General features: G+C 42.3%; 1 protein-coding gene across 2 annotated transcripts in view; it reads left to right on the plus strand.

Moving 5' to 3' along the window:
* Positions 1-27645, plus strand: part of dachc (dachshund c) — a 540735-nt gene that overhangs the window by 247789 nt on the left and 265301 nt on the right. For both annotated transcript variants that reach the window (XM_059970454.1, XM_059970456.1), the window contains exon 3: positions 27096-27260. In XM_059970454.1, the coding sequence (XP_059826437.1) occupies positions 27096-27260 (165 nt within the window). The remainder of the gene's footprint in view (positions 1-27095; positions 27261-27645) is intronic.

The following is a 27645-nucleotide window of genomic DNA, read 5'->3' on the forward strand; positions in this document are numbered from 1 at the left end:
GAGGGAGAGAAGATGGCAGGATACTGTGACTGGAATAAAGCTGAACAGGAAATACTGTGAGAGATCCAAGTTTGGTTAAGAAATGCCCGAATTATTGAATGATGGAGTCCTGATGTTATGACTGGCTGAATTGAGTCACATGAATTGAAAGGAATTATTCTATTTTTGTCACATGTAGCAACATACAGTGAAAAACTCCTGTGTACTGTCCATACAGGTCATTCATTACACAGTACAGTGAGGTGGTATAAAGTAAAACAATAACAGAGCTGAGCCATTGGGCCTGGGGAATCGAAGTCAAGGATCCAGTTGCAAAAGGAGGTGCAGAGGCCCAGGGTTTGGAGTTTTCTCATTAGAGCCCAGAGGATCATTGTGTTGAAAGCTGAGCTGTAATCTACAAAGAGCAGCCTGACATGGCTATTACTATTGTCTAGCTGCATCCAAGGCTGAGTTTGAAAGCCAGTAAGATCACATCTGCTGTACACCTGTTGTGGCAATAGGTAAATTGCAGTGGAGTTGATTCTTGCCATGACCAGCCTCTCTAAAAACTTCATCACAGAAGACATGAGTGGCACTGGGTGATGGTCTTTGAGATAGGTCACCCTGGTCTTCTTGGGCATTCGTATGATTGTCGCCCTTTTGAAGCAGGAGTCCCCAGATGCAACAGTGGGAGTTTGAAGATGTCTCTGAACACTCCCACCAGCTGATTGGCACAGTTCTTCAGATCCCTACCGGGTGCAACCCCCTGATACCTTGCGAGGGTTCACCCTCTTGAAGGATGCTCTGACGTCAGCCTCGAAAACAGAGATCACAGGCTCACCAGATTCTGCAGGGAAATCACATAAGTGTAGTTTTACTCTTCTTTTCAAAGTGTACATAAAAGACATTGCGCTTACCTGGGAGTGAAGCACCACAGCCATTCATAATTTTAGGTTTTCACTGTATAGGAACTAATGGCCTGCAAGCTCTTCCAGAGGTGATACGCATCTGATTTACCTCAATTGGAATTGCTTTTTCATTCTTAATACTATCTTCCCTATGTCATACCTGGACCTTGTATAGTTTTGGATCACCGGTCTCGAATGCCACAGATCTAGCCCTGAGAAGACTAGGTGTCCTAGTTCGTCCATGACTTCTGGTGTGGATATGTCCAGTTATGTTCTTGAAGGCGCACACATTTCATGATGAATTTGGTGAGAATGGTGTCATATTCATTCAGATTCAAAGATGAATCCCTGAATATTGTCCTGTCCACTGACTCAGAAAGTAATCCTGTAAGTGCTACTCCGCTACCCATGACCATACGTTGTTGGTCCTCACCTCTGGTGCTTCTACCTATACACTGGGAGTAGATGTACAGCCAGGTGATCCAACTTTCCAAAGTGTGGGTCTGGGATGCCATGGTAAGCATTCTTGTATAATAGTCAAAAGTGTTGGTTCTTCTGGATCCGTAGCTGATATCTAGGTGGCAATTGTTCAGAGTTGTCTTCATGCTGGGCAGGTTGAAATCCCCTGCAGTGATGGGGAAGGCATCAGGGAGTGCTGTTTCATCCCCGCTAATTACTGTGTTCAGATCCTCTAATACCTGCTTGATATCAGCTAGAGGTGGACAGTACACCACTAAAGAGATGATGGCAGGAAACTTCCTAGGCACAGATTTAGCCACAGTAGAAGCAAAAATAGTTTATGTTGTCTATTTAAGTCTGACATTACTGACATAGTGTGATCAGGTCATTATTGGGTAAGCAACTACATACAGCCCACCAGCTCTTGATCAAGCACTTCCTGTTATGTCTGTGGAAGGATCTGTTGTTCCCATAATTCTTCATTAACATTCTCAGGATTCACCAAGCTGGATTGAAAGGGACTGCATAAGGAGAGGATATTTAATTAAAGGTTCAAAGATTCACTTATTATCAAAGTGTGTATCCATTTACAACTCTGAGATCTGTCGTCTTCAGATAGCCAAGAAACAAAGAACATGGAAGTCATTCAGAGAGAAATAATCAAACCCACCCTCTGCACAAAAAAAAATGACATTCTGATCAGCAGCTTCCAAACCCTCCCCCCACCCCCACAAACTGAAAGATCATCGACAACTAAACCCCCCTCTCCCTGAACAAAAAACTCTAGCAAAACGCAAGAAGAACATCAATCCTCAAACTCCTCCCCTCGCACGACAAAGCAGAAGGGAATGGGCAAAAAGCAGAATGTAAAAACTGTAAGTCTGAAGAAGTCCACAATGCATAAACACAATAGTCCGATCCATAATGTAGTAGCAAGGCAAAAAACCTCCCCATCATCGAAAGAGAGAGACACCATACAAGCATAGAGGCCTACCCACCTACCACAGTGAGCCACATGGCGATAGGCTGTTCACAGACTCCTCCTCCAGCAGTGATCAAAAGAATGCAGTTGGTGCCGAACTATCGCTCACCTTGATACCTTAATCTTCCTCGATGCTTTAATCGGCGAAATGAAGTCGAACATTGGCTCACACCTCATCTCTCAGTTTTTTCACATTGAGGCCATCCAAGTGCATGCTCACTTCCCGGAATCTTCTCAGAGCCAACAAAGTGCTGGATCAGACAGTCAATCTCCAAACTGTAAATTGCAGGCTCTAACAGTTCCAGAAACACACTAGTAACACACAAAAGTAACATTAGCAAATTTGCTGATGACGCAAAGCTGGGTGGCAGTGTGAGATGTCAGGAGGATGTTATGAGAATGCAGGGTGACTTGGACAGGTTGGGTGAGTGGGCAAATGTATGGCAGATGCAGTTTAATGTGGATAAATGTGAGGTTACCCACTTCGGTGGCAAGAAAAGGAAGGCAGATTACTATCTAAGTGGAGTCAAATTAGGAAAAGGGGAAGTACAACGAGATCTAGGTGTTCTTGTACATCAGTCAATGAAAGCAAGCATGCAGGTACAGCAGGCAGTGAAGAAAGCTAATGGTATGCTGGCTTTTATAACAAGAGGAATTGAGTATAGGAGTTAAGAGGTCCTTCTGCAGCTGTACAGGGCTCTGGTGAGACCCCACATGGAGTATTGTGTGCAGCTTTGTTCTCCAAATTTGAGGAAGGATATTCTTGCTATTGAGGGAGTGCAGCGTAGTTCACAAGGTTAATTCCCGGAATGGCGGGACTGTCATATGTTGAAAGATTGGAGCGACTGGGCTTGTATACACTGGAATTGAGAAGGATGAGAGGGGATCTGATTGAGACATATAAGATTATTAAGGGATTGGACACACTGGAGGCAGGAAGCATGTTCCTGCTGAAAGGTGAGTCCAGAACTAGAGGCCACAGTTTAAGAATAAGGGGTAGGCCATTTAGAACAGAGATGCAGAAAAACTTTTTCACCCAGAGAGTGGTGGATATGTGGAATACTCTGCCCCAGAAGGTAGTGGAGGCCAAGTCTCTGGATGCATTCAAGAGAGAGTTAGATAGAGCTCTTATAGATAGCGGGGACAAGGGATATAGGGAGAGGGCAGGAACGGGGTACTGATTGTGGATGACCAGCCATGATCACGGTGAATGGCGGTGCTGGCTAGAAGGGCTGAATGGCCTACTCCTGCACCTACTGTCTATTGTCTGTTGTCTTTTAAGCAGAGAAACAGACATAAAAGAAGTAAAATATACATTTGTGTGGGCTGTCTGGAAGATGTCAACCGAGGGAATGTTTGTACGCTGGTGCCACCTTGACCGGATCACCATACCTCTGTGATTTAAGAGGGTGTTCCAGCATTAAGGCAGCACCATAGTGATGAAGTGGCAGCATACTTCCAAGTGAGTGTGCGGTGTAATGTGGAGAGGAACCTATGGGTAAAGTTTGCCCAGGCACCGTCTTTTTCCTTTATGAGAGTTGGTGAAGCTTAGTGTTCAAGATGCACCATAGGAGAAATCTTGACAATTTGCTGAAGGCACTTTCCGATAGTACAAGTTATTTTATTTGTTTATTTATTGACATAAAGTGCGGAAAAGGCCTTTCTGACCCTTTGACCCATGCTGCCCAGCATTCCCCCGAATTCACCCTTGCCTAATCACGAGACAATTTACAGTGACCAATTAACCTACCAACTGGTACATCTTTGGACTGTGTGTGGAATTCCATGCAGTCATGGGTAGAATGTACATAGTCCTTACAGCCTGTGGGGGTTATGGTTTACTAGTACTAAGAAATTGCATCAAATCTGGATCAGGAAGAGGTGGTGGTTGGGGGTCAGCATCCCTACATTATTTTATTAAGATAGGCCAAATGGCAAATGTTAATCCATAGCTTCCCCTCTTATTCTCCCGTCCCTGAACACAAAGACAGTTCAAGCACCAGATGTGCTCCTGCATTATACGGTGCAAGGAATGTGTTCTGAGTGCATCTGGGAAGGCAGCATTTACAGCTGTCTTGCAGCCCCATTTGTCTGATCATGCCCCTGAATGAATCTAACAGTTTACTGAAATCTGAGAGTTATTGAGCGTAGTCAACATCAAATAGTAACAACAGAAATTCAATTCATTTGCACTGGCTGCTCGATGAATGTATGAGAAATCAAAGTGCCATACGCAACTCATGTAAAAGGATCAACTTTCTTCCAGTAGTTTTGAAGCAGCTTGATTTGTGCAACAGGTGTCGTGTCAAATAGCCATTTATGTCATCTCTGCAATATCTACAGTACATCTTGTTCTTTACTTTCCACTGACAGATTATTACTTGTGGTAAAGACTTAATAGTTGTGATTACTTAGTTGTGGGGATCAGTGCATGTCCAAGGTGGAATACGCTCTTGTCTAAAGCTGTGCATGCAGCCATTTAACATCAAAATTCAAAGTAAATTTATTATCAAAGTATCTCTCACTTGATGTCAGTAAGACCAAGGAACTAATTGTAGACTTCAGGAGAGGGAAACCTGAAGTCCATGGAGCCAGTAATGTTCAAAGGAGGAGAGGGTCAGTGACTAAATTCCTGGGTGTCACTGCCTTAGAGAATCTGTCCTGGACCCATCAGATAAACATAATTGCAAAGGAAACACGACAGTGCTTCTACTTCTTCAGGAGTCTGTGGAGATTTGGCTTGTCATCAAAAACTTCTGCAAACTTCTATAGATGTGTGGCGGAAAGTGTGCTGACTGGCTGCGTTACAGCCTGGTATAAGAACACCAATGCCTTTGTGTAGAAAATCCTATAAAAGGAGTAGATTTGGCCCAATACATTACGGATAAAACCCTCCCAACCATTGGGCATATCCACATGAAACATTACTATCAAAAAGCAGCATCCATCATCAAATATCCTCACTACACAGGCCATGCTTCTTTTCTCACTACTGCCATCAGGTGTAAGGCACGAGTGCCTCAAGACATGTGCCACCAGGTTCAAAAACAGTTATCACCCCTCAACCATCAGGCTCTTGAATAAAAGGGGATAACTATATTCATTCTACTTCTGGTGTTCCCACAACCGATCATGTTTTATTGTTTTACAACTTTGAATCACATTGGATTTAACTTGGCTTTTTTTGATACTGATCAGCAGAAAAAGAGTCTTTCGTGTCAAAGTGAATACAGATCTTTATAAGTGATCTAAATATAAAACACCAAATAATTGATTACTTAAGTATTTTCCCCCTTCAAGTCAGTACTTAGTAGATGCACTTTTGGCAGCAATTACAGCCTTGAGCTGTGTGGACAGCTCTCTATCAGCTTTGCTCATCTGGACCCTGCAATTTTTCCAGATTCTTCTTTACAAAGCTGCTCGAGCTCTGTCAGATTGAATGGAGATCATGAGTAAACAGCCCTGTTCAAGTCCAGCCAAATTCTCAATTGGATTGCGGCCTAGAGTCTGACGGCCACTCCAAGATATTAATCTTGTTGATGTTAAGCCATTCCCATGTAGCCTTGGCTTTATGCTTGGGCCCATTGTCTCATTAGAAAACAAATCTTCTCCCAAGTCACAGTTCTCTTGCAGACTGCACCAGGTTTTCCTCCAGGATTTCCCTATATTTTGCTTCATTCATTTTACCCTCTATCTTCACAAGACTTCCAGGGCCTGCTGCAGTGAAACATCTCCACAGCACGATGTAGCCACCACCATGCTTCACGGTGGGAATGGTATGTTTTTGATGTACGACGTTTGGCTTAAGGCAAACATAGCGCTTAGTCTCATGATCAAAAAGCTCAATTTTAGTTTCAACAGACTATAGAACCTTTTTCCAGCTGACTTCAGAGTCTCACACATGCCTTCTGGCAAACTCCAGCCAAGATTTCATGTGAGTTTTTTTTAACAGTAGCTTTCGCTTTGTGACTCCCCCATGAAGCTGGAACTGGTGAAGCACCCCGACAACAGTTGTTGTATGCGCAGTCTCTCCTATCTCAGCCAGTGTTGTTGGTAACTCCTGCAGGGTTGACATGGGTCTCTTGGTGGCAAATGAAGTTGAGTGAAGTTATCCCTTTTGGCTCAACAGTCTGAGTACTGAAGGGTACTAACTGTACTTGAACTTGGCGATGTGAGTCATGAGGCACCTTTATCATCTTTCTGGTGGCAGCAGTGGAAAACAAGTATGACCTGGGTGGTGAGGGAGTCTTTGATGATGGATGCTGCTTTCCTGTGATAGTATTTTGTGTAGATGTGCTCAATGCTAGGGAGAGCTTAAGCATGTTGGACTGTATCCACTACTTTTGTAGGATTTTCAAGGGCATTGCTGTTTCCATACCAGGCTGTGCTGCAGACAGTCAATATACTCTGCACTGCACACCTATAGAAGTTCATCAAAGTTCTAGTTGTCATGCTAAATCTTTTAAAATTCCTAAGGAAGCACTACCATACTCTCTTTGTAATTGCAGTTGCATGCTGGACCTAGGAGTATAGACTTTGTAGTGAAAGAACATCACCTGGATGGACAGTGGTAGTAGGTGCATGGGAACCCCATCACCACTAGCAAGGTTCCCTCCAAGCCAAATAACATTCTAATTTGGATGAGCTCCCCACCAGGGAACTCCTGGGAGTGCAGATCTCGCACAACTTCTCATGGTCCCAGAACTCAATTGCACAATAGGAAATCTCACTAACTCCTAGTTTTTGAGGAGCTATTAAAATTTGGACTATGCACATTGATAGGCATGGCCTTCAACAGATGAGTGACAGAGAGCATCCTAACGAGGTATGGAAACTGCATTGTGGCAGACAGGAAGATTGCACAACGGATAGTCAAAACTGCCCAACATGACACCAGCACCAGTCCACTATCACCAAAGTTCAAATTGCATTTATTATTAAAGTACAGTACATATACAGCCATAAGATTAATCTTGCAGACAGCTACAAAGGAAAGAAACACAATAGAAGCTGTTCAAATATAAAAAAAAGCCCACACAACAGGACCATCAAACATCCAATGTGCGATTTTAAAAAAAAGAACAAATCATGCAAATAATAAAATGTAAAGAAAATAACACTAACTGCAGAGTGCCCAGAAGTGAACCCTCAGTGCTGTGCTAACTTTCTGTAGTTAGTTCAGTGGTGAAGCACCCCGGTCAATGTGCGCAAATAGCAAAAATGAAGTAAACGGTTAACACAAAGAACGTGAACTGCAGAGTCCGCAAAATTAAGTCCATAGCTGCAGAGCACATTCAGCATTAAAGTGAGTGGAGCCCGACCAGAAGCCGATGGTTGCAGGGCGACGGCCACTCCTGAATCAAGCTGCATGGAACCCGAAACTCCTGCACCGTCCACCCGCCGCCGACAGTGAGAAGATATATGTCTCTATATTTATAGAGAGCCAGAGAGAGAAGCATAAATCATGGGCACATGTACAGAAAGGTGCCAGGAAAAGGCCAGTAACATCATAAAGAATCCCCAGCGTCCCTGCTCATGGACTATTTGTCCCACTCCCATCTGGGAGGAAGCTACATAGCATCGACGTCGATCCACCAGACTCCCAAAACAATTACTTTCCCCAAGCAGTGAGGACGAACAAGAGCTCCACCCATGAAGCGACCCACCCACCACTACTGTTCTATCATTTCATATCAGTCACCTTATGTATAGACACTCCTGTGCCCAGCTTCACTTTATGGACATGCATTCAATCTATATGTATTAGCTACCTTATGTATTTATATATGTTGTGGTTTTTTTTTATTATTGTGTTCTTTACTTCACTGTTTTTGTGCTCTGTTGGCTCCGGAGTAACAATTATTTTGTTCTCCTTTACACTTGTGTATTGGAAGTGACGTTAAACAATCTTGAATCTTAAATCTTAAAGTTCATTGTTCCTTCGCCATCCATCTAATGGAAGTGCTCTATGAATGTTCAAGAAAGTTTTGCCTGTAACACCCGCATCTGACAAATAAATACATGAAGTGAAATCAATAGCGCTTAAAATAAACTGACTCCCTTAAAATGTACATTTCACAATCACTAACTGTGAATTACTGCAGACTTGTCTGTAGTAAATTTTCAGAGATTATTTCAGAGAACCGTCTTCTTCACTATCTCATTATGATGAAAATTACTAAAATATGCTAAAATTGAACCAGAAAGCTTGGTTTTGTTCTTCCGATCTCCATGCTGTGCAATAAAATAACGAGTGCTCTAGAGGTCACTATTAATGATATAAACAGATGACGCATATGAAACATGTTTATTTAACTATAGTGGCTTATGGCTTTATCTGAATTACCTTCTGAAGGACAATCGGGAACGGCAGTAAATGGTGGCCCACTCTGCTATGTGCAAATCCCATGAATGAATGAGTAAATTTTTTTTGGATAAAAAGTTTGATTTTTAAATGGATTTTCAAAGTAAGTGAAAATTTGAAGCCTATCAGAGCGAGTTGGATCAAAACACTATTTCCCAGTAAGTATAAGGATCCACTTCCTTGGAACATTTAAGATATCTAGGGCAATGAAACAATTCCTGCTTAAAATAATCATCTCCCTGGAACATCATGTGCAGGAATGAACTGGGGAACTGAGACTGGGGGTAAGAGGAGTTGAAATGGTGAAATGTAGATTGATAAGTAATACAAATCAGACTGACATACTTTTCATCTTATGCAATTCCCTTGTCAAATGCTTCTGAATGTCCCTGGCATTCATAAACAATTCAAGACAACTTAATATCAACTAAAATATGAAGAAAAATATTTTAAGAAATGCTTCCATCTGAAGATTAGATACAGAAAATGACCACTTACCAGCATTCCTCCTTGATGTTGCCACATATAACACAACAAAACTCAAGATTATTAAGAATCTCTCCAGTGGAGCTATATATTCAGATCCTGCTTTCTGATAGGAAATTGGTTTTGGGATACAGACATAAAAATCCCACCCAGAATGACCAGGAAGTATTTGAGTGAGAATCTCTAAACTGCTGGCATTACCTCAGCTACTGTCTGTGACAAGTTCCGCACTACTTGTTCTCTGGATCATGAAGATACTCCTGAATTTTACATTTGATTCATTAGTGCCCATGTGATTTACTGCACTAATTTAGATTTTTGATATCTTTCTTATTACCTTCTCATATCTCCTGCTACAAAGTTCTGCCCTCTTCTGAGAAAACATTTAGAGAGGACACTTCCCAAGTCTGGCATCTTCCTCCTCCCTTCTCAGTCCTGAAGAAGGGTCTTGGCCTGGAACATTGATTGTTTATTCGTAGATGCTGCCTGACCTGCTGAGTTCCTACAGCATTTTGCGTGTGTCCCTCTATTGACTTCATTCATCTAAAATTTTCAGTTGTACAGCTTGCAAAGACATGGATTCTGCAGATTCACTTTGCATGCTGCTACAGTTCCTGTTGTAAATCACAGAGACCAGCCGCACATAATATACATTAGTGTTATTAAACACATTATTGCACCATGTCTTTTGCCAAATCAAAATGCCAGCTAATCTGCCGTGCTCCTATTGTGCAATGATCAGATCAGAGAAAATGCAAACTAAGTGATTTGCAATTCATTCAGAGATTTCAGCAGCTGTTTTCCTTGCAAACCACAGTCATTTGTGGTTACTTTATTAATAATAACAGGCTGGTTGACAATACGTGATGTTGTTTTAAATTGCTAATATGCATTTGCCACTATTCTAGACATTTGTACGGTGAGCAGGTGGGGGAATAAAGTACTTTTATAATAATAAAGAATTCCCCCATCCCAATGCCCAATCTTGGAGGAGTATGTATGCATCTTTGATACACTTGCAGCTACTTTTTTAATACTTTGCACAAAGGCATGTTAAGTGTCCCCCCTCATGAAGAGGCGAACACTTCACAGACAGATTCAAATCCCTTGTCCCATGTGCAGTTGCGAGCCTGGTTTAACTTTCGGCAATGCCTGGCCCGACCTTGCTGGTATTGGGAAGATCAGCAGTGAAGTGGAGAACTGAATAAGACATATTTGATATGGTTCCAGATTTGTCATCCAGTGGACTGCATTAACAATCCTGGAAAATTGAAATCCCATCAGGATTGCCGTGCAATTTAAATTCAGTTAGATTAAAAAGCATAGAGTTTAAAATAGACAAGAAAATCTGCAGATGCTGGAAATCCAAGCTACGCACACAAAATGCTGGAGGAACTCAGCAGGCCAGGCAGCAACTAGGGAAAAGAGTAAACAGTCCATGTTTTGGGCTGAAATCCTTCACCAGGACTGGGGAAAAAAACGATGCGGTTAGAACAAGAAGGTGGGCAAGGAGAGGAATAAGTGTGATAAGTCTGAAAAGTGTGAGGTGCTACATTTTGGTAGGAATAATCCAAATAGGATATACATGGTAAATGGTAGGGCATTGAAGAATGCAGTAGGACAGAGTGATCTAGGAATAATGATGCGTAGTTCCCATGAAGGTGAAATCTCATGTGGATAGGGTGGTGAAGAAAGCTTTTGGTATGCTGGCCTTTATAAATCAGAGCATTGAGTATAGGAGTTGGGATGTAATGTTAAAATTGTACAAGGCATTGGTAAGGCCAAATTTGGAGTATTGTTTACAGTTCTGGTCACAGAATTATAGGAAAGATGTCAACAAAATAGAGAGTACAGAGAAGATTTAGTAGTACGTTACCTGGATTTCAGCACCTAAGTTACAGGGAAAGGTTGAACAAGTTGGGTCTTTATTCTTTGGAGCGTAGAAGGTTGAGGGGGGACTTGATAATTTAAAATTATGAGAGGGATAGATAAAGTTGACATGGATAGGCTTTTTCCATTGAGAGTTGGGGAGATTCAAACAAGAGGACATGAGTTGAGAGTTAGGGGGGCAAAAGTTTAAGAGTAACATGAGGGGGAACTTCTTTACTCAGAGAGTGGTAGCTGTGTGGAACAAGCTTCCAGTAGAAGTGGTAGAGGCAGGTTCGGTATTGTCATTTAAAGTAAAATTGGATAGGTATATGGACAGGAAAGGAACAGAGGGTTATGGGCTGAGTGCAGGTCAGTGGGATTAGGTGAGAGTAGGTGTTCAGCATGGACTGGAAGGGCTGAGATGTCCTGTTTCTGTGCTGTAGTTGTTATATGGTTATATGGCTATAGGAAGAAGTCAAAAGTGGTGGGTGATAGGTGAAACCGGGAGGTGGTGGGTGATAGGTGAAACCGGGAGGTAGTGGTGGAGGAAACCGGGAGGTGGTAGGTGGGGGAAACCGGGAGGTGGTAGGTGGGGGAAACCAGGAGGTGGTAGGTGGAGGAAACCGGGAGGTGGTAGGTGGGGGAAACCAGGAGGTGGTAGGTGGAGGAAACCAGGAGGTGGTAGGTGATGGGTGAAACCGGGAGGTGATGGGTGGGGGAAACCAGGAGGTGGTAGGTGGAGGAAACCGGGAGGTGGTAGGTGGGGGAAACCAGGAGGTGGTAGGTGGGGGAAACCGGGAGGTGGTAGGTGGAGGAAACCGGGAGGTGGTAGGTGATGGGTGAAACCGGGAGGTGATGGGTGGGGGAAACCAGGAGGTGGTAGGTGGAGGAAACCGGGAGGTGATGGGTGGGGGAAACCAGGAGGTGGTAGGTGGAGGAAACCGGGAGGTGATGGGTGGGGGAAACCGGGAGGTGGTAGGTGGGGGAAACCAGGAGGTGGTAGGTGATGGGTGAAACCGGGAGGTGGTAGGTGGGGGAAACCAGGAGGTGGTAGGTGATGGGTGAAACCAGGAGGTGGTAGGTGGGGGAAACCAGGACGTGGTGGGTGATGGGTGAAACTGGGAGGTGGTGGGTGATAGGCGAAACTGGGAGGTGGTGGGTGATAGGTGAAATCAGGAGGTGGTGGGTGGGGGAAACTGGGAGGTGGTGGGTGATAGGTGAAACTGGGAGGTGGTGGGTGATAGGTGAAACTGGGAGGTGGTGGGTGGGGGAAACTGGGAGGTGGTGGATGATAGGTGAAACCGGGAGGTGGTGGGTGGGGGAAACCGGGAGGTGGTGGGTGATAGGTGAAACCGGGAGGTAGTGGTGGAGGAAACCGGGAGGTGGTGGGTGATAGGTGAAACCGGGAGGTGGTGGGTGATAGGTGAAACCGGGAGGTGGTGGGTGATAGGTGAAACCGGGAGGTGGTGGGTGATAGGTGAAACCGGGAGGTGGTAGGTGGGTGAAACCGGGAGGTGGTGGGTGTTGGGTGAAACCGGGAGGTGGTGGGTGATAGGTGAAACCGGGAGGTGGTGGGTGATAGGTGAAACCAGGAGGTAGTGGTGGAGGAAACCGGAAGGTGGTAGGTGGGGGAAACCTGGAGGTGGTGGGTGATGGGTGAAACCGGGAGGTGGTGGGTGATGGGTGAAACTGGGAGGTGGTGGGTGGGGGAAACCGGGAGGTAGTGGGTGGGGGAAACTGGGAGGTAGTGGGTGTTGGGTGAAACTGGGAGGTGGTGGGTGATGGGTGAAACCGGGAGGTGGTGGGTGATGGGTGAAACCGGGAGGTGGTAGGTGATAGGTGAAACCGGGAGGTGGTGGGTGGGGGAAACTGGGAGGTAGTGGGTGTTGGGTGAAACTGGGAGGTGGTGGGTGATGGGTGAAACCGGGAGGTGGTAGGTGATAGGTGAAACCGGGAGGTGTTGGGTGAGGGAATGAAAAGAGATGAAATATTGATAGGTAAAAGAGATAAAAGGCTGGAATCTGATAGAAGAGGGTAGAAACCTTGGAAGAAAAGAGAAGGAGCACTTGAGGGAGGTGTTGGACAGGCAAGGAGATAAGGTGAGAGAGGAAAATGCGAATGGAGAAGGTGGGGGGGGGGGACAGTTACTGAAAGCTCGAAATCTATGTCCATGCCATCAAGTTGATTTTAATGAGCTGCTCCTCCATCTTGGGTGTGGCCTTATTGAGGCTGTTAAAGAAAGCCATTGGACTGACATGTCAGAATGGGAATGGGAAGTAGAATTGAAGTGGGTGGCAACTAGGAGATACCACTTTTTCTGGCAGGTACTCAGTGAAGTGGTCTCCTAATCGAGGTTGGGTCTCACCAAAATGCGGGAGGCCACGCTGGGAGTCCGGATACATTAGATGACCCCAACAGAGTCACAGGGGAAGTGTGGCCTCATCTGGAAGGAGATGTAAGGGCCGGTATGGCACTTGTTTTGCAAGGATAAGTACCAGGAGGGAGATCAGTGGGGAGGGAAGAATGGACAAGGGAGCAGCATAGGGAGCGAATTCTAGTGGAAGGTGAGGGAGGAGAAATGCGCTTGGTGGTGGGATGTTGTTGGAGGTAGTGGACATTATGGAGAACTATGCTCTAGACATGGAGGCTACTGGGGTGGTAGGTGAGGACAAGTGGAACCCTTTGCTTGGTGGTGTGGCGGTAGGATGGAGTGAAGGATGGAGGATGTGCGGGAAATGAAAGACATGCAGGTGAGGCCAGTGTTGATGGTGGAAGAAGAAAAGCCCCTTTCTTTGAAGAAGGAAGACATCTCATTATTTTTGGAATGAAAAACCTCATCCTGAGAACAGATGTGGCTCAGACAGAAGAACTGAGAGAAGGGGATGGCATTTTTACAAGTGACAAGGTAGGAAGAGGTATAGTTCAGATAGCTGTGAAAATCAGTGGGTTTATAAAAGATATCTGTAGAAAGAACTGTCTCCAGTTATAGAGACAGAGATTGAGAAAAAGGAGGGAAGTGTTGGAAATAGACCAGGTAAATTTGAGGGCAGAGTCGAAGCTGGAGGCAAACTTGATGAAGTCAATGAACTCAGCTTGGGTGTAGGAAACAGCCCCAATACAGTCATTGATGTAGCGGAGGAGAAGTTGGGGTGTGATACAGGTGTAGGCTTGGAACATAATCTGTTCCACATAGGTTAAAAAAAGACAGGCATAGCTGAGACCTATGCGAGTGCCCGTGGTTTGATTTGGAGGAACTGGAGAAGGAATTATTGAGAGTGAGGACCAGTTCTGCCAGATGAAGGAGAGTGGTTGTGGAGGGGAGCAGGGTGAGTCTGCCATATAGAAAAGAAATGGAGAGCTTTAAGGCCTTCCTGATGGAGGATGGAGCTGTAAAGGAAATGAAAGTCACTAATGATAATGAGATGATCTGGGCCAGGGAACTTGAAGTCATTGAGAAGATCCAAAGCATATGAAGTGTCATGGATATAGGTAGGAAGGTACTGAGCCAGAGGGTGGGGGGGGGGGTGTATAAAACTGTGTGAAGGAATGCTGATATTAGTTTAGGGGGACAGGAACAAGCAGATAAATGGGTCTACCTGGACAGGCAGGTTTGTGGATCTTGGGTAGGAGATAGAAATGGGAGGTTCAGGGTAAGGGAATGATGAAGTTGGTGGCGGTGGATGCGAGATCCCCAGAATTAATAAGGCCAATGATGATGTGGGTGTCATTGGCCTTGTTGCTTCTTAGTGGGGCCCTGTTTAAGAAGTAATTAAGAGGAGGCGTCTGACAGTTGTCGCTTGGCCACAGCAAGGTAGAGGTCAGTCTGCCAGACGACTACAACAACCCCTTTATCTGCGGGTTTGATAGTGAAGTTAAGAATAGTCCAGAGAGAGTGGAGAGCAGAACATTCAAAATAAAATTTGCCTCTCTAATAGCTTGTTGTTAAACAAAATCATCTGATTTACCAATGATCTTCCGGGCAGGGAACTTGCTCTCCTTACCTGGTTTGACCTTAACATAATTTCATGCTGACTGCAATATGACTTTTTACAGGAATGGATAGGAATGGTTTAGCGGAATATGGGCTGAACACAATCAAATAGGACTAGCATCTTTGCCAGCTCAAAGGGCTTGTTTCCTTGCTGTGTAACTCCATGAACCTGTGACTCTTGGTATCCCACAGACAATGGCTCAACAAGTCAATCTTACCAGTGACTTACCAGTGACAACCATTTACTGAAAAATAAATCACAGAGAGAAAAAGCTATGAGCAATACACACTAAATGCTAGAGGAACCCATAGACAGCATCTATGGAAAAGAATAAACAGTCGATGTATTGGGCTAAAAAAAAAAACACTACCAATATTTGTTGTGGATCCTTTTAAATTTGACAATAAGTTATGAACTTGCATGTCTGTGGGTACATTATTTGTTGAAGGTTTGGATCTCAGTGTGCATGTGTCTGTGTTGGCAGAGAAGATGAAGAGACATAGGGTGGGGCTGTAGTGAAACTATAGCCAGCAATGTTGGGCACATTGTGTAATTGCCAATGGTTTGCATCAAGCAGATACATTGCCAAGGCCACCAGGGATAGATGGTTTGCTGCCTTGCAGCAACGTACACCTGTTCTATCTGAATGAATGCTAGCCAACTGGCAGTGGATAATAAAGGTCAGTTCTGTTTAGCCTGACTCACTTCCCTATTGCTGGGGCCACACCATGTGGACTATGCCCATGAGCTAGTTCCTATGAAGGAAACTGTAACTGTACTTATGCTCATTTGTAAATAAGCCAGATTTTTAAAGCATTGTGGTTGAGTTTGAAATTTACAATAATGATACTATTTCCTCAGTAGAAATGGACACAGGAGACCCAGGGCCATAAAGAATAAAACTATGTGATTTCCAACACTGACTTCTTTACAAAGGCAGAAACAATTATGACAGATCAACATAGCATCTGCACACCCTCAACTACTTTTCTGAAGAAATAACTGCTACTTAGAATGGAAATAGCTTTCTCTTCTGCAATGAAGAGAGCACATTTACACCTGTTTTCTCCCTAATCAAATGTCATCCCCCTATCTATTGTGGTTTCCTAATACTTAGAGAAGTCCACATTGGTTTTTGTATGAAATAAATAAGCTGAACACAATCAGTCTCTTGTTTCTTCCTTGGCTGAAGTTTGAGATGAAACACAATGTCGGTTTTAAGGATTGAACGTGGGTATAATACAAGATATCTTTTTTCTTGTCTATCCACAGTTGAAAGGAACCCTCAATAAAACTACATTAACTGGCTCATATCCCCAGGCAATGGGAGCTCGTTTATAATCAGTTTCTTGCCTGTTTTCCTTCTCCGTTTTAGTATAAAAATGATCTTGTAAGATAATACTTACTGAAACAAAGCCTTTGACCTCTCACTGAGATGGTGCTCCATTAATATGTTGAGTAAGACTGCAGTGGGAAATTGTTTCCAACATAACCTGAATTTGGATATGAAATGAAAGGCCTAGGTTAGTTCTGAAAAAAAACACATTAGTTCCCTGAAGCAATTGAGAAATAGTGGCATAATGATTAAAATTAAACATATTTTTCTAGCAGGGCGTATTTAATTTGTCAAAAGGAAAACAGATATTTTGCACAATTTTTTTTGATCTCCTCCCTTCTAGGGTGGATGTATCCTGAAATGTTTGCTATCCAGTACACAGGCTGAAATTTAATGCTTGGTTTTGATAGTTCTTCATGCCAAGCTGCGCTATGATCCATATTTTCATGTGTGCGCATGCGTGTGTGAGTGTACATTTACTATATTATTAAAATGCAGACAAACATGTAAGAATGCGTGTTTATGAGGATGTTATATACTCTGTATGAGTAGGAGTATGTTTGAGTTGGGGCAGGATGTAGCAATTCTTAGGAGTGTTGCGAGGTATCAGGGTGTATTGAGAGTGTTAGAGGAAAAATGTTTAAGAATCTGAGGTGAATGTCAGCTGTAAAACCAAACTATTGGAATCTGCAGGATGATCTGACTGCTGGTTTCCAATGAGATTCCAAAGGGAAGGGAAAATAGTCCTTTATTTTCCAATGATGAGTTGTTACTGCCTACTCAATTTAACTTTTAATCTCCTGAAACGGGTTCCCTTTTAACAATGGAATACTTCTGACGTAAATTACACTCAGACAAAATTAATGATGTGGAATGAGCAGATTAGACAGTCAGTGGATGAAGTGTGAAGGTGTGAAGATAGTTGGCAGAGAGCCATCTGATTTTGATCCTCAGCATTTGGACCATCAGTGTGGCAATCCAGAAAGATATGGATACCTAAGCATTCTTCACCATTACTGTCACACTTTGAGAGAGTTGGTCTCTGATTATTGGAAGGATCACGGGAGTTCAAAATTATTTTGCCAAAAAGTAAAGTCTTGAGGCATATTTGGAATTTTTCCTCGAGTGGAGAAGTGGGTAAAATAAAAATCCCTTGTATAAATTAATATTAAACTACGCAGGGAGGGGAATGTAAAGTCATAGTATTGAATTGATTTTATTTCTTACATCCTTCACATCCATGAGTAAAAATCTTTACATTACATCTCCGTCTGAACGTGCAATTTATAGTAATTTGTAATAAATGGTATGTACAACAGGACAGTCAATATAGTACAGAAACTGATATACAGAAGTAAATTGAGGTAAGTAAGTTAGAGTCCAGATTCAAGTATTGAAGTTGCACAACATATTTCATAAACCACACTTATATATAGTTCTGGTTACCACACAGCAGAAAGGGTGTGGAAGCAATAGAGAAACTGCAGAAGATACTCACCAGTATGTTGCCTGGTATAGACAGCTCTAGTCACATTGAGAGATTGGATAGCCTGGGCTTATTCTCATTGGAAAGTATGAGGCAAAGGGGGTGACCTTTTAGCCTTTGGAGGAGAGGGGACAGGCAGACATAGATTAGTTAAATAATCCAAATCTCTTTCCCAGAGTAGGACAGTCCAGAATTAGAGGGCATAGTTTTAAGGGTAGAGGGGAGTAATTGAGGGAAATTAGAGGTAAGTTTTTCACAGGAAGTCTGAAAAGAGTTGCCAAAGGAGGTAATGGAGACAGATACAATTACAATATTTAAAAGGCATTTGGACAGGTACATAGATAGAAAACGTGAGAGTGATCTGGTTCTAAGGTAGACAAATGAAATTAACATAGAGAGGAGTCATGGTTGGCATGGATACAATGGCTGAAAGTGACCACTTCTGTGCTGAGCATTTCTATGACTCTCTGCTAAAGGGACATAGAGCAAAGAGGAAATCAAAATAACAAATTCAAAGCTTCCTTGACATTTCCATCCACTCTGAACAAACAGCAATCAAACTTAAGTAGGCAAGAAACATTCAGGACCTTCACAGACATCTAATTATAAATAAGAGAAAACCTGCAGATGCTGGAAATCCAAGCAACACTCACAAAATGCTGAAGGAACTCAGCAGGCCAGACAGCATCTATGGAAAATAGTACAGTTGACATTTCAGACCGAGACCCTTCCGCAGGACTGGAGAAATAAAGGCAGACATTTGGTTAGATAGCTTGATAGGAGGGGCATGGCTGATCATCTGTTGGGAACATTGCCAGTCCTTGTTCATGAGAAGTCCAAAGAGAAGTAAACTTAATAATTACTTCAGCCTCTCTGCCAGCAGACTCTTCCCTCTATGGTTCTGTTGCTATATAACCACTGTGTCACTAACATTACCAGTGATGTAGTGGGTCACTGTGTCCATGTTATAAAGACAGCATTGCCAACAGTTGGAAAAATTGAAGAGTTAATTTTGGGTAATATAACATACATGTTAAGCAATGTTGTCCAGTTTTCCTAATACTCTTAATTTGCTTCTGATCTAGTTAACCCACAGCTTGGGTCTCAGGTGTAAGCCTACCAATTGCCTCCATCATATAGACAACTAAAATTTAACAACTTGTTTGGCCAGATATGGTGAGGAGCTTAGCAGATAAGGAAGAAACTAATATTTTCAAAGTACACTTAACCAGCTATTCCACTCAATTATTAAAGAATTTGTTGATAATTTAAATAATTGCCACTTTTTTCTCCACTGTCTCCTCAAACTATTTAAGAGACTTTCCACATGTGACAGAGACTTCTCAAGATCAGGTAATGTTTCCTGCCCCATTGTGCTGTTCACAATACTTAAGCTTGCTCTAGATGGCAGTATCTTGAGGAAAGCTGTCCTTGGTTGCAAGTACACAATATAGGAATGGCAGAGCATTATAATCCACTTCCAAAATTTGGTTCCTCTGACAGTATTGAGATCAGAGTCAATTACCATGTTGTGCTTTTGGCATTAGTGACAGGGGATGATTTTCTGTGAAGGAGTCTCTTTCTTCCCTTAGGGAATGGTTGGAGTAAACTAGAGATGGCTCCTTGCAGGGTGAGCTTAGGCAGAGCTGGCATTTTGTGCTGACATACTAGTCATTGATTGATGATTAGAAGGTGCTACAAGAAAGCCCTCTAATCCACAAAGATGATCCAGAAATCCAGCAATCCAGAAAGTGATCAAGGGGTAAAGTTTGGCTCCCAGCCATGTAAGGGTCTGATCAAAGCAACAGGTTTAATCTTGAATTAGGACAGAGGAGCAAACAGACATTGAGATTTATTGGTAGAGATCAAAACTTGTGGAAGATATGTACTAGTCACACCTGTGGGAAGAGACAGAGTTGACATTTCTGTTGAAGACTCTTCGTTAGATCTAGGAACGAGATGACAGAAACTTGTTAAGCAGCGGGGGAAGAAGCAGAAGGTCGGATATAGGGTAAGACCAGGATGACCACTGGGATAGGCTGTAAACAAGGTTATCTGTATCACTGACTGAATTACAGACCATCAAGTTCGATGCAGTCAGAGAATGAGAACTTGAATAAAACAACACAAATAAGGAAATGTGAGAGTCGCAAGATGCAGAGCAGGCAGACATGCCCAGCAGACTTGAGAGACTAAGTAAGCTCCTGTTTCTATTTACCATCTGCAAACATTCTTTTAGTCCATTGATACAGCTGATTCTCATACTAGCAGCTCTGCTAAGTTCTTGCCTATGAACAGGGCCTGTACATCTGGAGAGGACACAGCGGTACTATAATTTTGCTGTGCTGTCAGTGAATTCTTTGATTGTTTTGCATCCAACTCTTAATGCTGCAGAAATGCAGCATGCTAATGTAATTCCCTGATTGAAGTACACAAATTGACATTCCTGAGAAGAAACAAAATCAATGGCATACTTTGTGTCAGTTCCAGAAACCGCTGCCAGTGACAGTCCTAATTTGTTTATGACCTCTGTGAGTTGCTGGATTCTACATTTATCTGTTAGAATGCAAACAAAGTTTTACATGATCAGGCCTTTTCTTTTCAGCTGGAAAATCAGCTTTGCGCCATCTGTCTATCAGATGTTCAGAAACCTGGGCTGCGTACTAATGCCATATGGTGGTCAGACCCCATCCCTCCCCCCATTCAATTCCTCTTCCCTTCCCAATCCAAAGTGAGCTGGATTCATATTGCTCAGAGCAGGCCCTGAATTATGTTGTTCTAAAATGCACAAAGGTTGACAGGTGAGATATTTATAAAACTGCCACATCTCTGAATAAAGAGCAGCCAGAATGCCAGATGTTAATCCATTTCTTAGAAGATACTTCTAAACTTCAGAGAGATGACAGCTGATAAGAGGAGTCTCCACCCTCTGCTTTCCAGCCTTGGTGGCATTTATCTTAATTCTTTCATGGGATCTGCTTCCCTTTAGAAATGCCAGCCGCCTTTACCATTGAACTGAGGAACCAATTAAAGGACAATTTCATTGATGGTTCATAGCCCTTTCCTGCCCTCAGAAATATTAAGGGGCAATACTATATTAACTTTTTGTATTACTCTCTTCCATCCTCTGCTCCACATCTTCCTTTCACCCCATCCCTTAACTCCCCACTACTCAATTCTGCCCCAACTGTATCTGTTCAGGAAATAGTAGTACACTTTATATTCAAAATCATGATAGCTCAATTTATAGAACTATCATGGGATTTTTGCTAAGGTCCATAGAAATTGACAATTAAGAACTGCACAATAAAGATATGGTTAAGCTGATTAGCTTTAATGTTGTATGAAATGTTTCTTGCAAGGTATTTTCACGTTAACTCTACACTTGAATGGTCCTACCAGAGTGAGCTGCAAAAGTGGAGCAAACTAAGGTACTTAATGTACAAAAGAATGTCTCAATGCGATTCTCAGGAATATTATCAATCAAAATAAGTTAATTCTGAACCATAGAGGGTAAAATAAAACCAATTGTTGAAGGGTTAGGTTTTGAGAGCTGCTTTATACAAGAAATTGTTAGACAGTTGAAGAGGTATAGAGTGGGAATTCTGGAGCTTGATATGAAGATCTGGCTCCTAGCTGGAGGTGAATAGATCTGAAGTAGAGGACTGCAGATATTCTGAAGGGTAGAGACACAAGAAGTAGCAGAATCTGGTGTGAACAAAAAAAAAATCAAGCTACTGGAGGAACCCAATAATAGGTCAGGCAGTACCTGTGGGGGAAAATAAAAAACAGCCCAGATTAAAATTTTAGACCAAAAATGTTGGCTGTCCATTTCCCTCCACTTAACCTGAAGGGCTATAGAGCTGAAAAGCATGGCTAAGCTAGGGAGAAATGAGGCCAATGGAGGTTTAAGTGAGAGCCTGATAGTTCAGCAATCGTCAGGCTGGACTCGTTATGAGCAATAGAGCAACGATCTAGATGATCCCCATGGAGAATAGGACAGGGAGCAGCACAGTCTCAGGATGATTGGATCTCTGGTGTTGAATATTTCCCCAGCCCTAACCTGTGGTCCTAAAACTACAGCTGGTTGCTTGGGAAAACAAATTGTGGAATAGATGCACCTAATCCACCTTCACTTTACACACCCTGTAGAAGACTGACATACTGATTATAAACTGCTCCATATGTTAACAGAAAAGGCAGATACAGGGAACAGAATATTGTGCAATGTCTAATTCCCAGTTTCTGTGGACCGTAGCAATAATCCCATGACAGTTCGATCGAGAGAGCAATGATAATATTGGATATACAGCAACTTACTATTTCCTGAACAGATATAGTTGGGGCAGAATTATAACCAGATAACAGTTACAGCACGGAAGCAGGCCATCTCGGCTTTTCTAGTCCGTGCCGAACGCTTACACTCACCTAGTCCCACCTACCTGCACTCAGCCCATAACCCTCCATTCCTTCCTGTGCATATACCTATCCAATTCTTTTTTAAATGACAAAATCAAACCTGCCTCTACCACTTCTACTGGAAGCTTGTTCCACACAGTTACCACTCTCTGAGTAAAGAAGTTCCCCCTCATGTTACCCCTAAACTTTTGCCCCTTAACTTTCAACTTATGTCCTCTTGTTTGAATGTCCCCTACTCTCAATGGAAAAAGCCTATCCATGTCAACTCTATCTATCCCCCTCATAATTTTAAATACCTCTATCAAGTCCTCCTTCAACCATCTGCGCTCCAAAGAATAAAAACCTAACTTGTTCAACCTTTGTAACTTAGGTGCTGAAAATCAGGTAACATTCTAGTAAATCTCCTCTATTTTGCTGATATCTTTCCTATAATTCAGTGATCAGAACTGTACACAATACTCCAAATATGGCCTCACCAATGCCTTGTACAATTTTAACATTACATCCCAACTCCTATACTCAATGCTCTGATTTATAAAGGCCAGCATACCAAAAGCTTTCTTCACCACCTTATCCACATAAGATTCTACCTTCAGGGAACTATGCAGCATTATTCCTGGATCACTCTGTTCTTCTGCATTCCTCAATGCCCTACCATTTACCATGTATGTCCTATTTGGATTAGTCTTACCAAAATATAGCACTTATCAGCATTAGGTATCGGCATTAAACTCCATCTTCCATCTTTCAACCCACTCTTCTAACAGGCCTAAATCTCTCTGCAAGCTTTGAAAACCTACTTCATTATCCACAACGCCACCCATCTTAGTATCATCTGCATACTTACTAATGCAATTTACCACCCCATCATCCAGATCATTAATGTATATGACAAACAACATTGGACCCAGTACAGACCCCTGAGACACATCACTAGTCATCGGCCTCCAATCTGACAAAAAGTTATCCACCACTACTCTCTAGCATCTCCCATCCAGCCATTGTTGAATCCATTTTACTACTTCAATATTACTACCTAATGATTGAACCTTCCTAACTAACCTTCCATGTGGAACCTTCTCAAAGGCCTTACTGAAGTCCAGATAGACAACATCCACTGCTTTACCCTCATCAATTTTCCTTCAAAAAATTCAATAAGATTTGTCAAACATGACTGTCCACGCACAAATCCATGTTGACTGTTCCTAATCAGACCCTGTCTATCCAGATAATTGTATATACCATCTCTAAGAATACTTTCCATTAATTTACCCAATACTGACATCAAACTTACAGGCCGATAATTGCTAGGTTTACTCTTAGAACCCTTTTTAAACAATGGAACAACATGAGCAATACGCCAATCCTCTGGCACCACCCCCATTTCTAATGATATTTGAAATATTTCTGTCAGAACCCCTCCTATTTCTATACTAACTTCCCTGAAGGTCTTAGGGAATATCTTGTCAGGACCTGGAGACTTATCCACTTTTATATTCTTTAAAAGCATCAGGACTTCCTCTTCTTTAATCATCATAGTTTCCATAACTTCCCCACTTGTTTCCCTTACCTTACACAATTCAATATTGTGAATACCGAAGAAAAGAAATTGTTCAAAATCTCCCCCATCTCTTTTGGCTCCACACATAGCTGTCCACTTTGATTCTCTCATGGACCAATTTTATCCCTCACTATCCTTTTGCTATGAATATAACTGTAGAAACCCTTTGGATTTATTTTCACCTTACTTGCCAAAGCAACCTCATATCTTCTTTTAGCTTTTCTGATTTCTTTCTTAAGATTCTTTTTACATTCTTTATATTCCTCGAGCACCTCATTTACTCCATGCTGCCTATATTTACTGTAGATCTCTTTCTTTTTCCAATCCAAGTTTCCAAAATCCCTTGGAAACCATGGCTCCCTCAAACTTTTAACGTTTCCTTTCAACCTAACAGGCACATAAAGATTCTGTACCCTCAAAATTTCAATGATCCTTTAAATGACTGCCATTTCTCCATTACATCCTTCCCATAAAACAAATTGTCCCAATCCACTCCCTCTAAATCCTTTCGCATCTCCTCAAAGTTGTCCTTTATCCAATCAAAAATCTCAACCCTGGGTCCATAACTATCCTTCTCCATAATTATATTGAATTATATTAAACTAATGGCTTTGTGATCACTGGACCCACAGTGCTCCCCAACACATACCCCCATCACCTAACCTATCTCATTCCTTAACAGAAGATCCAACACTATCTCTTCTCCAGTTGGTACCTCTATGAATTGAAAGCTATAATTGAAACTATAATTGAAAGCTTGATTTATACTTAAAGGGTTGACAGTGGATATGCAATGGCAGGCAGTTAAAGATCGCATGGATGAACTACAACAATTGTTTATCCCAGTTTGGCAAAAGAATAAACTAGGGAAGGTAGTGCAGCTGTGGCTGACAAGGGAAATTAGGGATAGTATCAAGTCCAAAGAAGAAACATATAAATTAGCAAAAAGAAGCAGCACATCTGAGGACTGGGAGAAATTCAGAGACCAGCAGAGGAGGACAAAGGGCTTAATTAGGAAAGAGAAAAAAGATTATGAGAGAAAGCTGGCAGGGAACATAAAAACTGACTGTAAAAGCTTTTATAGATATGTAAAAAGAAAAAAGATTGGTCAAGCCAAATGTAGGTCCCTTACAGTCAGAAACAGGTGAATTGATCATAGGGAACAAGGACATGGCAGACCAATTGAATAACTACTTTGGTTCTGTCTTCACTAAGGAGGACATAAATAATCTTCCGGAAATAGTAGGGGACCGAGGGTCAAGTGAGATGGAGGAACTGAGGGAAATACATGTTAGTAGGGAAGTGGTGTTAGGTAAATTGAAGGGATTAAAGGCAGATAAATCTCCAGGGCCAGATGGGCTGCATCCCAGAGTGCTTAAGGAAGTAGCCCAAGAAATAGTGGATGCATTAGTGATCATTTTTAAAACTCTGTAGATTCTGGATTAGTTCCTGAGGATTGGAGAGTGGCTAATGTAACCCCACTTTTTGAAAAAGGAGGGAGAGAAAAACTGGGGAATTATAGACCGGTTAGTCTGACATCGGTGGTGGGGAAAATGCTAGAGTCGGTTATCAAAGATGTGATAACAGCACATTTGGAAAGAGGTGAAATCATCGGACAAAGTCAGCATGAATTTGTGAAAGGAAAATCATGTCTGACGAATCTTAAATAATTTTTTGAAGATGTAACTAGTAGAGTGGATAGGGGAGAGCCAGTGGATGTGGTATATTTAGACTTTCGAAAGGCTTTTGACAAGGTCCTACACAGGAGATTAGTGCGCAAACTTAAAGCACACGGTATTGGGGGTAAGGTATTGATGTGGTTAGAGAATTGGTTGGCAGACAGGAAACAAAGAGTGGGAGTAAATGGGACCTTTTCAGAATGGCAGGCAGTGACTAGTGGGGTACCGCAAGGCTCAGTGCTGGGACCCCAGTTGTTTACAATATATATTAATGATTTAGACGAGGAAATTAATTGCAGCATCTCCAAGTTTGCAGATGACACAAAGCTGGGCGGTGGTGTTAGCTGTGAGGAGGATGCTAAAAGGATGCAGGGTGACTTGGATAGGTTAGGTGAGTGGGCAAATTCATGGCAGATGCAATTTAATGTGGATAAATGTGAGGTTATCCACTTTGGTTGCAAGAACAGGAAAACAGATTATTATCTGAACAGTGGCCGATTAGGAAAAGGGGAGGTGCAACGAGACCTGGGTGTCATTGTACACCAGTCATTGAAGGTGGGCATGCAGGTACAGCAGGCAGTGAAAAAGGCAAATGGTATGTTGGCATTCATAGCAAAAGGATTTGAGTACAGGAGCAGGGAGGTTCTACTGCAGTTGTACAAGGCCTTGGTGAGACCGCACCTAGAGTATTGTGTGCAGTTTTGTTTCCCTAATCTGAGGAAAGACATTCTTGTCATAGAGGGAGTACAGAGAAGGTTCACCAGATTGATTCCTGGGATGGCAGGACTTTCATATGAAGAAGGACTTGATCGACTACGCTTATACTCACTGGAATTTAGAAGATTGAGGGGGGATCTTATTGAAACATATAAAATTCTAAAGGGATTGGACAGGCTAGATGCAGCAAGATTATTTCCAATGTTGGGGAAGTCCAGAACGAGGGTTGACAGTTTAAGGATAAAGGGAAAGCCTTTTAGGACTGAGATGAGGAAAAACTTCTTCACACAGAGAGTGGTGAATCTGTGGTATTCTCTGCCACAAGAAGAAGTTAGATATGGCCCTTGTGGCTAAAGGGATCAGGGGGTATGGAGAGAAAGCAGGTACAGGGTTCTGAGTTGGATGATCAGCCATGATCATACTGAATGGCGGTGCAGGCTCGAAGGGCCGAATGGCCTACTCCTGCACCTATTTTCTATGGTTTTATGTTTCATGTTCAGATATCAACTAATTGCTTGGAAGATATTTCTAAAGTTGGTTAGAGGAGTATCCTCACTCTGTTTTCCAACCTTGGTTAAACTTGTTTTTACATTTTCATGAGATCTGCTTCCCAATGGAAATTCTACCCTTGTTTTACCATTGAAATAACTGGGGGCAATCACACTAGTGGTTCTAGAGTCATATACAGGCTAATCTTGGTTTGATATTGACCGGGTAAATTCAGATTCGATGGGCCAAATGCCATAATTTTGCTCTTATATCTTAAGATTTTGTTCCTTTAAATTGCATCATCATCAACTAATAGTGGAGGCATTTGTCCATCTCATACTTTGTCTTGTCCTGTCTTCTCTCTGTCAGGTCTTACAGCAGCAGCTGCAGCTGCAGCGGCAGCAGCAACCAATGCAGCCATCGCGGAGGCCATGAAGGCAAAGAAGATCAAACTCGAAGCCATGAACAGTTTCCACGGTAGCAATAACCAGCCCGGGACTGAGTCGGAAAATGGTGACATGAACTCCAGTATTGGTGAGTTCCCCCAAGAAGATTAAGCTCTCATTAAAATTCTCAGTATTATTAATGTCAGAAAAGAAATGATCAATCTCATTGACTAATAACTTAAGCTTTACTGAACAATACTAGACTTTTGCAACTTATAGATTAGATAAAAAACCCAATACATACGTGACAAATTATTGTCACTTACAGGTTTTGTTATTTAAGGAAATAACTAATTAACATAATAGTTAATGTAAGCTTAGCTGAATAATATTAGACTTTTATGTATTGGATATAAGTGACAGATTTTCATTACTTATGAGCTTTGTTATTTCCTGAAATAGCAAAACCATGTGTGCATATTGACTACTTGGCTTATTAATGTCACTCTTTCTTGGTCTCAAAAACTGTGAGA

Source organism: Hypanus sabinus, chromosome 5 (genome assembly GCF_030144855.1).
Source record: "Hypanus sabinus isolate sHypSab1 chromosome 5, sHypSab1.hap1, whole genome shotgun sequence".
Classification (NCBI taxonomy): domain Eukaryota; kingdom Metazoa; phylum Chordata; class Chondrichthyes; order Myliobatiformes; family Dasyatidae; genus Hypanus; species Hypanus sabinus.